Below are 14,682 nucleotides of genomic sequence, written 5' to 3'. Positions count from 1 at the left end.
CACGCCTGTAATCCCAGCACTTTGGGAGGCTGGGGCGGGTGGATCATGAGGTCAGGAGATCAAAACCATCCTGGTTAACATGGTGAAATCCTGTCTCTAATAAATAAATAAATAAAATAAAAAATTAGCCAGGCGTGGTTGTGGGCACCTGTAGTTCCAGCCATTTAGGAGGCTGAAGTAGGAGAATTGCTTGAATCCAGGAGGCAGAGGTTGCAGCGAGCCGAGACTGCGCCATTGCACTCCAGCCTGGGCGACAGAGTGAGACTCCATCTCAAATAATAATTGATTGAGCTCTTTTTGTCTCTTCATTATATTTTATACATTTATATAATTTGTAGCAAAAATTTTGGTCATAGACAGTATTCCTCTGCTCTGTAGCAACCTTCTTCCTCTGTTATTATTCCGAGGCAGCTTTATATAGATGCTGTGCTACTATGATTCATGGAGGTCCACGTTGTGGAGATGCAGAATTTTGTCTTGGGCTAGCAGTATTTTCCTTAAGACCCAGGTTTTTATGTGAGGAGTTTTTAGATTTTTTCAATGAAGTTTCTTAGAAATACAAATCCATCGGCTGGGTGCGGTGGCTCATGCCTGTTAATCATAGCACTTTGGGAGGCCGAGGTGGGTGGATGAATTGAGTCCAGGAGTTTGAGACCAGCCTGGACAACATGGTGAAACCCTGTCGCTATAAAAAATACAAAAATTAGCTGGGCGTGGTGGCACATGCCTGTAATCCCAGCTACTTGGGAGGTTAGGCAGGAAAATCACTTGAACCTGGGAGGCAGAGGTTGCAGTGAGCCGAGATCACACCACTGCACTCCATCCTGTGTGACAGAGCAAGAATCCAACTCAACAAAAAGAAAAAAGAAATACAAATCTATCATGTATATGGCAGGTATGCAAACCAATAATAAAGTAAACACTTGTGTACCCACCTTCCAGCCTAAGAAATAGAACTTTCCTGCTACTGTGAAGTCCTGCCTCTTCCTCCCATCTCCCTTAGGAGCCAGCTGTGGTCCTGAATTTTATCATTTCCCTTGAGCTTCTTTTTTAGTTTTGTCACACACACACGTGTGTATACATCATATATATGCACGTTTGCGTATATCCCTAATGACAGGCTGATGCATCTTGCATGTTTTTGAACTTTATGTAAATGAAATCATTTCACACACACACACACACACACATACACACTTCTGTGACTTGCTTTTGTGGCTTTTGTTGCTTCGTGATTCTTCCAGGTTGGCGTGCACAGCTGTAGCTCATCACTTCTGTGCAGTGTTCCCTGCTTGGACACGAACTCATTCATTCATTCACATCTTGTCAGTGGCCACTTGGATTGTCTTAGAAGTATTGCTGCTTTGAATTCTTTTTTAAATTGTCTTCTGGTGGATGGGCCAAAGAATTTCTCTAGGGCAGTGGTTCTCAATCCTGGCTGCACTCTACAATGACCTGGGAGAGATTTGCAAAAATGCTGATGCCCTGGGCCCTACTCCAAGAGATTCTGACTGAACTGGGTTTTGGAAAGAAAACTCAGGAATAGTTTTATTTTTATTTTTTGGTTTATTTTTGGAAGCTATCCAGGTGATTCTAATATGCAGCCAGTGTTCAAAGTGACATGAAGGTGACATTGCTCAAAGTATCCCCACCAAAAGTGAGTTCCCACCTGGCCACATTTTCACCAATATTTGGTAAGGTTTCTGTTTAGCCTTCTCCCTGCCACGAGGACAGCCCACTGGGCTATTCAGTCTCTCTTCTCCAGCGTAGAGACCAGGGTGCTTCCTGCATGCTAGGCTCCGCTGTGGGGTTCTCCCTTCCGCCCCACTGCCTGCCCTGCACTCGGAACCCACTGTTACAAACGGGCCAATTCTGCAGCTCAGGGGCATCTTCATCTGGAGCAGATTTGCAGCCTCACCTGCTCTCCCTTCTCTCCTGTCCACACTCTGGCTCCAAAGCCTCTGCTCTCACCTCCTTCCAGGTATTTTGTGGTTCTCTTTTGGCTGCCTCCTAACCCCAAGGAAGTTGTGGTTTGTCTCTGCTGTCCTCTTCACTTTCTGCTTTTGAATGATTTCAGAAGGGGGAAGTCTCAAGTGTACACTGCCAAGTTCTGAGCTAAAGACCTTAGAAATCTAAAAGAGAAGAAAGATGATGCCCCAAGTCCCAGCTTGGTCCACCTTGGGCTGACTCAGAACGTCCAAGGACATCAGGCCTGAGTACTTGCTTTTTCTTTCTTTTTTTGAGACAGTTTCACTCTTGTCAACCAGGCTGGAGTGCAATGGCACGACCTCGGCTCACTGCAACCTCTGCCTCTTGGGTTCAAGCGATTATCCTGCCTCAGCCTCCTGAGTAGCTGGGATTACAGGCACATGCCACTATGTCTCACTAATTTTTGTAGAGACAGGGTTTCACCATGTTGGCCAGGCTGGTCTCAAACTCCTGACCTCAGGTGATCCATCTGCCTCAGCCTTTCAAAAAGTGCTGGGATTACAGGCGTGAGCCACCATGCCCAGCCAGGCCTCAGTACTTTTAAGAGGTGCTCAGGTGAATGATGGCAGCAGGTCACCCTCCTGGTCTCTTTCCTGAGATGTAAGATGAGGTTGCATTCAGTGATTATCAGAGCCCGTGTTGGCTCCAACACTTGAGCCTGCTGAAGGCTAAAACCTCTACCTGTCTGGCTGTTGCCTCACTGGGTGCAGGTGCAAGTGCCGCCGAGCCCCCGGTCCAGGTGTGCACTGCTGCTTGGCAAGGACTTTTCCCTCACTCTGGGCCCCAGACTCCGAGCTGGCTGGCTTGCCTCGGACCCTGTGGAATGCCAGCATAAAATCAACTATGCCAAGTGCAGCTGACAAGAGGTGGCAGCGTCCATTTCGCCAGCAGCAGCTGGGACTCAGAACAAGAATCGGCAAGGGCTTGAGGCATTTGCTAGACCAATGCAGGTTCTGGCTCAGCGTCTCTTGCCCTCAACTTGGAAGTTGAGAGTTTTGTCCTTCATCTGGGCAAGTGCAGCGGAAGCAACTAACAGTGGCCCTGCAGCTTAATAATTGTTACTGTCAAACCATTCTGGGGCTGAATTAGTTTCCTATTGCTGTGTAACCAATGACCTCACATTTAGCTGCTTAAAACACCCATTTCTTACCACAGGTTCTCTGGGCCAGGAGTCCTGGCACAGCAGACTGGAGCCTCTATTCAGGACCTTACAAGATGCCGGCTAGGCTGCATTCTCATATGGAACTTAGCGTCCTCTTCCAAGCTAGTCTGGTTGCTGGCAGAATTCGGTTCCTTGCAGTTCCTTGCCCATGGCCCTCTCACAGCTTGGCAACTGATAGTTAGGCTTTGTGTCCCCACCCAAATCTCATCTTGAATTGTAATCCCCACAATCCCCATGTGTCAAAGGAGAGAGCAGGTGGAGGTAACTGAATCATGGGGGCAGTTTCCCCATGCTGGTCTCGTGATGGTGAGTGAGTTCTCAAGAGATCTGCCAGTTTTATAAGGGGCTCTTCCCCCTTTGCTTGGCATGTCTCCTTCCTGCTGCTTTGTGAAGAAGGTGTCAAACTTCCCCTTCACATTCTACCATGATTTTAAGTTTCCTGAGGCCTCTCCAGCCTGGCTGAACGGTGAGTCAATTAAACCTCTTTCCTTTGTAAATTACCCAGCCTCAGGCAGTTCTTTATAGCAGTACGAAAACAGACTAATAAACCAACTTACTTCCTGAAGGCTAGCAAGAGACTCTTCTCCAGTTCTTTTAAAGTATCAACTGATTGGGTCAGGCCCACTCAGGATAATCTCCCTTTTAATTAACTTAAAGTCCATTAAGGATTTTAATTACATCTGCAAAATCCCTTCACTTTTGCCACAGAATGTAACCTAATCGCAGTAGGGATGATCCCATCACATTGACAGGTCCTGCTGAAACTCCAGGGGAGGCTATCATACAAGGGCATGAGTCACTAGGGGTCATCTTAGACCTGCATATAAAAGGGGCTTTGGAGCCAAACTTCAATTAGCCACAGCGACTAAAATCCACCAGCAGGGACTAGGATAAGCAAAAGCAAACTTGGAGAATCAAATCAAGTTTCAAGGACAGATACCAATTGAATACTTTTATTTACTAGTAAAATATAAAAATTTAGGTCTCTTAAATCCACATAATTTCTCCAAATATTTGGCAAGATTGATCCCAAGTCCATACGGGTGGGTAACAAGAACAAAGGGGTCTCTGCTCAGAGAGACTTACTGTTGGTTCAGAGTTCTGCCCTGCTTCCCTCTAAATGCTCACCAATCTGGGCTCTTCTAAAGTGGGCAGACAGGCCCTATTCTAAGCACAGGACTAGCCCCATTTGTGTGTGACACTAAGTTCTTCCAATGGTCCAAACTGAGCGTGGATGACTATCCAACATCACACACAATGCACGTCCCCTCTCTTTATAAGACATGCAGAATCTCAAGATATCTCAAGATATGCAGCAAGTTTAATACCTGAAGGTTAACAGAAATGACAATAAAACACAGATGCAACGCTATAGCAAAATGGGGTTGGGGGTGGAAGGTGGCAGAGGGACACTGAATATCATCACAGCAACCAGTGAGTGACTCCTCTGGTGCCCTGAGGAGGTTGTGAGACGCTTGACTTGTGTCACAAAGAATGGAATAAACAACTCTGAAAGACAAGCAGGTGGCGGCATTGCTGAGATGAGACTCCAGGCAGGGGCCTGGAGTTCTGTCACAGAGTGTTAATGCTCAAGGATATCTGGGCTCAAGAGTGTTCTGGTCAGCATTTTAACAGAAGGACTTCTTCAGGACACACTCCCTTCTCTTAACATGAGGTGAAGAAACCCATCCCATTCTGGGTAACCAGGCCCCATAATACCTTGGTGTTTTGATACACAGCAGCACTACACCCCACTGTGCCCACAAGCCAGCTTCACTCTGTATGCTAAGCACCCACTCTGCAAATGGATCTCAGAGTGAACAAATCCAGAGGAGGCGGGAGGAGCCACAGTGGTGGGATGTGAGAGACAGGAGTTGGCTGGAGGAGTAGATGTGTCCCATGTTCGGTCCCTCCTAGGCATCATGAAGATTGCTATCGCTCAGAAGCACCTTTTCCCCAGGTTTGAAGGCTGGCATCCCAAGGTAGGGGCAGCTGGCACAGCGGAAGGCATCACCCAGGTAGCACTGGAGAGAAAGAATGGGGAAGCCAAGGGTCAGCTTATCCCAGGCTGAAGAACGAAATTCCTAATTTCATAATGAAGCCACAGTGGCCTGAAGGAAATAACTGAGTATGTTTGCAGGTCCAACTGAGACTCAAATACTAAGAGTCTTCAAGATTTCTGGTTTTGTGAAAAACTATAGTCAAGAATAAGTCCCTTAGGAGGCCATAGTTCTATATATACATACATACATACATACATATATACACATATACATATACATATATATATATATATATTTGTGTGTGTGTGTGTGTGTGTGTGAGAAAGAGAGAGACAGAGTCTCCCTCTGTCATCCAGGCTGGAGTGCAGTGATGTGATCTCAGCTCACAAGACCTCCACCTCCCAGGTTCAAGTGATTCTCCTGCCTCAGATTCCCAAGTAGCTGGGATTACAGGCATGCGCCACCATGCCCAGCTAATATTTTTGTATTTTCACTAGAGACGGATTTTCACCATGTTGGCCAGGCTGGTGTGGAACTCCTGACCTCAAGTGATCTGCCTGCCTTGGCCTCCCAAAGTGCTGGAATTACAGGCATGTGTCACTGTGCCCAGCCATAGTTCTATATTTCATGCAGTTCCAAACACAACGAACCTCGGTTAAATGCCTAACTCTGAAGTAGAAAGAAATGGGCCACAAATAAAAAACAAGACCCTCCCCAATGGGGACATGCACGCTAACCCACTCTCACCCTCAGGAGACGGCCTTTCTCCCCCTTACTACCTATGTTCATGTGCTCATGCATTTGTCCGTTCCTAAAATATTTGAGGTGGGGCTTGTCTGTGTTTAGTGGAGAAGGATGCCTAATCCCCCTGGGGTTTTTGTGAATGCTGAGGAATGATCCTGCTATTTACGTTTCCACAAGCCGACTTGGGTTGGGAGCTCATCTGTTCCCTTGACTTCTCTCTTTCCAGTTCTTCAGCAAGGCCACAGGTGCTGTGGGAAAATCAGTAACTAATGAATGAGAATTACCACCACCCAGAAATCCCAAATCCTAACAGTGCCAAAATGTGCTGTAAGCCTTCTCTTCACACCGGGTGTCATAACTCCGAAGCCTATGGGCCAGGCAGATAGCAGCTATGTGAGAGGCTGCTGAGGGAGACAGGAGAGCGAGGAAGATGGGGAGAAGTAGAGGGTGTATGCTCTGTCTACAGAGGGTGGCCACTACTCAGCTTCTGCTGGTTATCATGTTGGGTAAAGTGGACCCAGTTTGCCGTATTTTCCAAATTCAAGGACAGAAGGGAAAAAAATCTGTGTTTTGACTTAAAATCTCCTGATTTGTAAATGCTGGCAGCTTTTACATTTTAAAAACACTGATGATTAAACAAACCTGAACACCACTGATTAACTTTCTACCATCCTTCCCAACCATTTATAAAAACAAATGTGGAAACACCAAGGTCTCGCTCTGATGCCCAGGCTGGACCAGGGCAGTGGCACAATCATGGCTCATTGGCAGGCTTTTGAGGGAGAATGAGATTAGGCACAATTATGGCTCACTGTAGCCTCGACCTCCTGGGCTCGTGATCCTCCTGCCTTTGCCTCCCAAGTAGCTGGGACCACAGGCACATATCACCATGCCTGGCTAATTTTAAAAGAAATTATTTGTAGAGATGGCCTCCCTATGTTGCCCAGATTGGAAAATGTATGTTTTAAAAATAGTAAAGCATTACGATTACTTGAGCATGAGGCCACTGGAGGCAGCATCACAGGCTCCAGTTACCTGGGACTTACCAGTTCTTGCAGGCCTTCCTCTTTTTGCCTTCCCCACAGGCAGCAGCCCGCAGGGAAGCTGGATCTGGCTTCTTCAAATCTTCTGGATCCAGCAGCTCATCTGAGTCAATGAGATCCTGGAGAGTGTTAAAGCAATGAGTGACACAGTTGTGGTTTCTGCTAATGAAAAGCTAAAGTGACCACAGGCTTCCAGAGGAAACTTGGAGTCCAGGGTTCAGATGTCTGCCCTGTCCTTCTTTTGGTTGATCATCATGTTCAACCTGACCACATGCTCAAGAGGCCAACAGTGAGTTAAACTACATCCACGGACTATGCACTAGGATGTGAAGGAATTAGGAACCAATTTACATGAGAAAACTCTGTAAGACTGGCCAGCAAATTGTAGAGAATGTTGGGGGTGGGAGGCAGGAGTAGGGAGAAGGGAGAGAGCAGGCAGAACAAAGAGAGAAGTGTCTATGAAGAGTCATGTGAAAAATGGAATATCTTCCATATAATCTCAGAGAAAAATCAAATAATCATATATACTTTTATGTAATTCTTTGTAAATGTGTAGACACTTAAGTGTGTAAACTCTATGAGAGCATGAACCTGACTTATTTTGCTCACTACTCTAACTTCGATAGTGGAGGTGTAGAAATGAAGAACTTTATTATAGACATGGCCAAGCAAAGATGGAAAATACTGCTTTTTAAAGCATGGAACATTCAGCAATATGCCCAAACCAAGAGGCCAATAAAACTATTTAAGCTGACAAAATCTTTTCAGGTTTATACATGCCCACAAGAGTTTTTAACATATCACTTGAAGTGAGAACAAGAAATTATGTGGGGAAAAAAGAGATGCTAAAAAATTTAAAATGCCACCAACATGGCCAGGCACAGTGGCTCACACATGTAATCCCAGTACTTTGGGAGGCTGAGGCGGGCAGATCACTTGAGGTCAGGGGTTGAGGCCAGCCTGGCCAACATGGCGAAACCCTGTCTCTACTAAAAATACAAGTTAGCTAGGTGTGGTGGCACGTGCCTGTAATCACAGCTATTTGGGAGGCTGAAGCAAAAGAATCGCTTAAACTCGGGAGGCAGAGATTGTAGTGGGCCAAGATCACGCCACTGTACTCCAGCCAGGGTGGAGGAGCAAGACCATCTCAAAACAAAAAAAGAAAAAGCTACCAACATGGAGTTTCCTTCTAAACCAAAGATGTAAGTGACAGGCATAGACACAAATCTGGGCTTTAAATACGTTCACACCTACAAGTCCAGAAAGGTCACTAGAGCTGTTCACACCCAAACTGAGGCTTGACAGAAAGCAATCAAGTGATCATGGTGCCAGCTCACCATGCTGTCGTCCTCCATATCATTGGCTGAGAGCGTCCACAGCTTGGCAGCAGCAGGGTCCACGGCAGGCTTCACTGAGTCCAAGCAATAAAAGAAAAACAGCTCCATAAAAACAGAAACTATTAACTACAACATAGCTAAGTGCTTTCTACTGTGTAGAAGAGAACACACCAGACTGGGAGGCAGAAGAGGTGGGTTCAAATTCCAGCTCTACCCCTCAGAGATGTCTGACCTTGGGCCAACCACTTTCTGATAGTTATAGAAGTCACCATTTGCTAAACACTTGCTTTGTACCAGACACCATATTAAGCACTTTATATACATTATCTAACTTAGTTCTGCTGACAACCTTATGAGGTAAGTGTTTGTCATCCTAATTTTGCCACTGAGGAAACAGGTTTAGACACTTAGGCTGGTTCTACAGGCTGCAAAGTCTGTCCGATGCTTTTTCTTTCTCTTTTTTTTGAGACGGAGTCTTGCTCTGCTGCCCAGGCTGGAGTGCAATGGCATGATCTCTGCTCACTGCAACCTCCGCCTCCCAGGTTTAAGCGATTCTCCTGCCTCAGCTTACAGGCACCTGCTACCATGCCCAGCTAATTTTTGTATTTTTAGTAGAGACGGAGTTTCACCATGCTGGCCAGGCTGGTCTTGAATTCCTGACCTTAGCGATCCGCCCACCTTGGCTTCCCAAAGTGCTGGGATTACAGGCGTGAGCCACCACGCCTGGCCTTGTCTGATGCTTTTAACCTCCATTCCATATTGCTTCCTCCTCAATACCTTACTTTCCACCCTATAACATAAAGCTAAATTGTACTCCCTATGTTACTGCAGGTGTTTTGAGGATTAAATGAGAAATGTGTCAAAAACTTCAAAAATAGCAGAGCTTTAGCCTCATGTAAACCTGCTACATACAAGAAAATAGGCTCTAGAGCTGCTGGTAGGAAGGTAACACGATCAGTGGCAGACAAACCTCACACTTCCTGATTCTCTGTCTAGTCAGAAGAATGCAAGGAAGAGCCTGAGAGCTAAGACTCGGATGCAGTGTGGGCAAATTCTCACGGGCCCTTGGGGTAAGAGTAGACCTCTAGTGATCATTGTCACTGTTCTTCTAAGCTGTCCCTACCCATTCTGGAACCATGAATTGAAAGGTTAGATGCCAAAGGATTTCTTGAAAATTTAGGTTAGACAGTCAAAACCGTACAAGTGGGGATGTACCAGTAAATATCTGTAAATGTGTGCATACCTCACAGCTGGGACAATTAGGCATTAAAAAACAGTGATAGAAAGGATGAGAGTGGGGCAGTGTGTGTGTGTGCGTGCATGCATGTGTTTGTATGCAATTTTCTAGGCAGAAGAAATACAGTTTTTTAAGTGTCTTAGGATCCTCACAGTAAGAACAGCTGATTTTCCTGGCATAGGGGAAAAAAGGACATGAGAACAGGAACAGGGCACTTTCATCTACCATTACCACTATACTGTAAAGTCTTCTGAGGATAAATGTTAATTCTGGGACCTGGAAGAACTTCATTAATTAAACTGTGTGACTCAGTCCTGTAGAATTAGGAGGCCTCAGTATTTTCTGGTGCAGAAGGAAGAGCTGAACTAGATAATACCTATGTATTATTTCAGTTTTGGATCCTAATACATCCATGATAATAGTAAATTAAGTATTCTTCTATGTGGAAATGGCAGAAATCAAAGAATTAATTCTCTAAAAATATCACCATCTCATTTATTGCTGGCTCAGTTCCTAATTCTGTCCCTCTAAGCCCATGCAAATGGAATGTCCCTGTGCCAGCTTTACCTGAAGGAGATGACTTCTTGGCGATGGAAAGCTTAAGCTGACTAGAAGAACCCACTTCAAAGTTCGGTTTTTTGCCCGTGATCTGAACAAACAGTAGGCTGTCACTTTCATGACCCAGGTGTTCTCGAACAGACTGTACTTCCTCGGGGCTTAAGGGCTCCTGCTGCAGCTAGAATTCAAGACATCAAAAGGATTAGTCCACCCTCCTCTATAAAATGGTTTACTATGTCTACCTACACATAGTTAAAGACTCATTTCTGTGCATTAAGCATATAACAGTGGAAGGTAACAGATATCACTTTATGTCTCACATTCAGTTTCTCACTGATCAGAACACCAGAGTATAACTTTTGTCTACATGTCTACTTGGAGCCTACCCCTTGGAAAATTTAAAAGTACTTATGAAATATTAGGGATGAGGTATACGCTAGTTATTGTAGGGGCTATAATTATGGAAGTAAACCAGATGTGGTCCTATTGTGTAACAGGAAAGAATGCCCACAATGAAGACAGCAGAAATTTATATCTCAAAAGTGAAAGGAGGAAAATCCATCCTATGTTCCTGGGGATGAAGTAGCAGAGTAAAGTAGAAAAAAAGGATCAGAAAAAAAGGACACCTCTATGTCCGATAATTATAGAATGGTTACCTAAATCATAGTCCATCTATTGCGTGGAATACTGTTACATCATTAATATGAATGAAGGGAAATACACTGAAGTGGCTATGTGTCGATGATATCTAAGGGTGGGAAAAAAGCTGGTGATTGAACAATGTATACATATGATGTTATTTACATTAAAAAAGAAGTATATGCATGCAGATGCTTGTAAATACATGGGAAAAGGTCTGAATGGACATACAAAAATACATTGGTGGCTTCCTCTGGGGAGGGAAGTGTGAGCAAGGAGTGGGACGTCACTTTATATTCTGTATGCTTCAGTATAAAGTGAGTTTTTATGAGGAGTCTGATATCGTTTGGATATGTGTCCCCCCTAAAGCTCATGTGGAATTGTAATCCTCAGTGTTGGAGGTGGGGCCTGGTGGGAGGTGACTGGATAATGGCGGCAGCTTTCTCATGAACGGTTTAGCACCACCCGAATTCTCATGAGATGTGGTTGTTGTAAAGTGTGGCACCTTCCCTACTCCTGACTCTTCCTCTCTTTCTTGATCCTGCCTTTGCCATGTGATGTGCTGCTCTTGCTTCACCTTCTGCCATGAGTAAAAGTTCCTTGAGGCCTCCCCAGAAGCCAAGCAGATGCAGGCCCATGCTTCCCGTACAGTCTGCAGAACTGTGAGCCAGTTAAACCCCATGTCTTCATAAATTATTCAGTCTTAGGTATTTCTTCATAGGAACACAAGAATGGCCTAATACACATTCCTTATTCTAGAATCAAGCACAGAAAACCTTAAGCTAAAAGGAAAAATAAGAAAGGGTTGGCATAAAGAATCTAAGGCCTGGCACGGTGCAGTGGCTCATGCCTGTAATCCGAGCACTTTGAAAGGCCGAGGCAGATGGATGACCTGAGGTCAGGAGTTTGAGACTAGCCTGGCCAACGTAGTGAAACCCCATCTCTCCTAAAAATCCAAAAAATTAGCTGGGTGTGGTGGTACATGCCTGTAATCCCAGCTACTCAGGAGGCTAAGGCAGGAGAATTGCTTGAACTCAGGAGGAAGATGTTGCAGTGAGCCGAGATCATGCCAGTGCACTCCAGCCTGGGCAACAGAGCGAGACTGTCTCCAAAAAGAATTTAAAAAATAAAAATAATTAAAAAATAAAGAATCTAAGGCCCTACATCATGTAACAAATAAAAGGCACAACAGCTATATGCTGTAACATTTACCTCTCCCACATCCAAGAAAATTTTAACATCAAAGAATATAGAAATAAAAACACTTCTGCTTAAATATCTCCACTGAATTGTCAGAAAAGGAACTTTCCCCCTAACCTATTCCAGCCTCCTACCAAAAATGTGAGGCTGAACTAGGTGACAGTGTTCACCCAGGCCTAGGATTCAGGTCTACTGAGAGGTAGGTGTTGGAAGCAGCATAGCTGCTGCTCATGCCCCTCAGCTGTCACCATCACTAAACTAGTACCAAGGAGACCAGAACAAGCCCCAGCCCACATTGGCCAAACTGAGTCTCTTCAAAGTTGGTTATTCTCACAAGTTTTGTCCTTTGAAGCATCATGTATCTTACATGCATAGCATTTCTTGTTTCTTAGTTCTAAGCAATACTGATTATCTTACCTGCAGGGCAGCAAAGAAAGTTGTCTACAAACATACCTCTTTGACTTCCACAAGACCAGAAAGAGTCAGGGCTGAACACAGCTTAGATGCTGTCTTCACTTTGCTATTGTTATCTGCCAAAAGGAAAATCCAAATTAATAGCATTATAGGTCAAAGTAGAAAAAATAATAAATGCTCAATCCTACGTGGGTTAGCAGGTATTCAAACAATAATAACCAGGCGGGCGTGGTGGCTCACGCCTGTAATCTCTGCACTTTGGGAGGCTGAGGTGGGCAGATCACTTGAGGCCAGGAGTTCAAGACCAATCTGACCAACATAGCAAAATCCCATCTCTACTAAAAATATACACAAAAAAAACAGCCAGGTGTGGTGGTACATGCCTGTAATCCCACCTACTCGGGAAGCTGAGGCATGAGAATTACTTGAACCTGGGAGGCAGAGTTTGCAGTGAGCCGAGATTCCACCACTGCACTCCAGCCTGCATGACAGAGTAAGACTCAATCTCAAACAAAAAACAAAACAAAAATAATAACCTATTCTGCTTAATGTACAGATGGTCCCTGACTTAATGATGGTTCTTACAATTTTTCAACTTTATAATGGTGTAAAAATGATACCCATTCAGTAGAAACTGTATACTTCAGTTCAGTATTCAGTAAATTACATGAGATACTCAGCCCTTTATTATAAATAGGCTTTGTGTTAGATGATTTTGCCCAACTGTAGGCTAATGTAAGGGTCCTATGCATGTTTAAGGTAGGCTAGGCTAAGCAATGATGTTTAGTAGGTTTGGTATATTACATGCATTTTCATCTTATAGTATTTATCAGGACATAACTCTATTGTAAGATGAAGGAGGACAACTGTATATTTTAGTGATACTATTTTACTATTATTATTACTATTTTTTTGAAACAGGGTCTCACTTTGTCACCCAGGCTGGAGTGCAGTGGCACGATCTCAACTCACTGCCGCCTTAACCTCCCAGATTCAAGCAATCCTCCTGCCTCAGCCTCCACCAAGTAGGTGGGATTGGTGTGCACCACCATGCCCAGCTAATTTTTGTATTTTTTGTAAAGATGGGGTTTTGCCATGTTGCCCAGGCTGGTCTTGAACTCCTGGACTCGCAACCCACCTGCCCCAGCCTTTCGAAGTGCTGGGATTACAGGTGTAAGCCACTGTGCCTGGTCTTAGTGATACTATTTCAATTTGAAAAACCCTTTTGGTTGTTCAAAGTGTTCTTATCTAAACTCTTAAATGTTATAATTCCATTATTATTGTTTCTTATCACTCTCTGCTTCTTGAAACCCGTTCTAGAGGTTGTGAGATAATGACTGTGTAAAGATGCTTATGAACTGCAAAGCGCACAGAAATACAAGTATTCTTTCTGTGTAGTTCTTTTCTCTTTTTTTCTCTCTGTATAGTCCTGACAGAGACACTGCATTTAGTCATGTAAGGTTTAAATTCCCAGCAAAGAATGCTGATGTATACTACACATAACACAAAGTTATATTTCCACATAAACAATGAACACCTTTATATATTTCAAAACACTTTCACTCATTCTATTTGATGAAATTGTTACGTTGTGAAAGTCTAGTGAAAAATATTTAAAAATCCAGAATGAGTCACTCTGACAGCTATACCACTGATCAAAAAAGTTTTTATTTCATCAACACTGCCATTAGTTTCACATGAATCAATAATTACCACATCACTCCCAGAGTTTCAGACATTATTTTTAAACTTTTTATTTTGAAATAACTATAGATTCACAGGAAGTTGGAAAAAACCAAAAAAGTTCTATATAGTAAGGAGGTCTTCACCTCATCTCTCCCACAGTAATATCTTACCCAAATATAGCATGGTATGAAGATCAGGAAATTGATATTGACGGCACACATAGCTTTTTCACGTTTTATTAGTTTTATATGAACTCATTTGGCAGAGAGGGACTGTATAGTTCTATGTGATTTTATTACATGTGTAGATTTGTGTAACCACCATCACATTCAGATCACAGAATTGTTCTATCACCACAGGGAACCCTCATTCTACCCCTTAATAGTTCTACACACTCCTTTCCTCCCACTTTTAACCTCTGGCAAACTCTAATCTGATCTCCATCCCTATAATTTTGTTATTTCAAGCACTTTGGGAGGCCGAGGCGGGTGGATCACGAGGTCAAGAGATCGAGACCATCCTGGTCAACATGATGAAACCCCGTCTCTACTAAAAATACAAAAAACATAGGCCGGGCGCGGTGGCTCACGCCTGTAATCCCAGCACTTTGGGAGGCCGAGGCGGGTGGATCACGAGGTCAAGAGATCGAGACCATCCTGGTCAAAACGGT

General features: G+C 44.1%; 1 protein-coding gene across 2 annotated transcripts in view; it reads right to left on the bottom strand.

Moving 5' to 3' along the window:
• Positions 1 to 4,095: 4,095 nt before the first annotated feature.
• Positions 4,096 to 14,682, bottom strand: part of CIAPIN1 (cytokine induced apoptosis inhibitor 1) — an 18,463-nt gene continuing 7,876 nt past the window's right edge. For both annotated transcript variants that reach the window (XM_017502641.2, XM_017502642.2), the window contains exons 4-9: positions 12,366 to 12,442; positions 10,083 to 10,251; positions 8,279 to 8,352; positions 6,945 to 7,060; positions 6,065 to 6,146; positions 4,096 to 5,175 (exon numbers count right to left, since the gene is read on the bottom strand). In XM_017502641.2, coding sequence (XP_017358130.1) covers positions 5,065 to 5,175; positions 6,065 to 6,146; positions 6,945 to 7,060; positions 8,279 to 8,352; positions 10,083 to 10,251; positions 12,366 to 12,442 — 629 coding nt within the window. In that variant the 3' untranslated portion in view covers positions 4,096 to 5,064. The remainder of the gene's footprint in view (positions 5,176 to 6,064; positions 6,147 to 6,944; positions 7,061 to 8,278; positions 8,353 to 10,082; positions 10,252 to 12,365; positions 12,443 to 14,682) is intronic.

Source organism: Cebus imitator, unplaced genomic scaffold (assembly GCF_001604975.1).
Source record: "Cebus imitator isolate Cc_AM_T3 unplaced genomic scaffold, Cebus_imitator-1.0 Scaffold297, whole genome shotgun sequence".
In the NCBI taxonomy this organism is placed as follows: Eukaryota; Metazoa; Chordata; class Mammalia; order Primates; family Cebidae; genus Cebus; species Cebus imitator.
The sequence above is the reverse complement of the archived record's forward strand: the minus strand, read 5'-3'. Positions and strand labels throughout refer to the sequence as shown.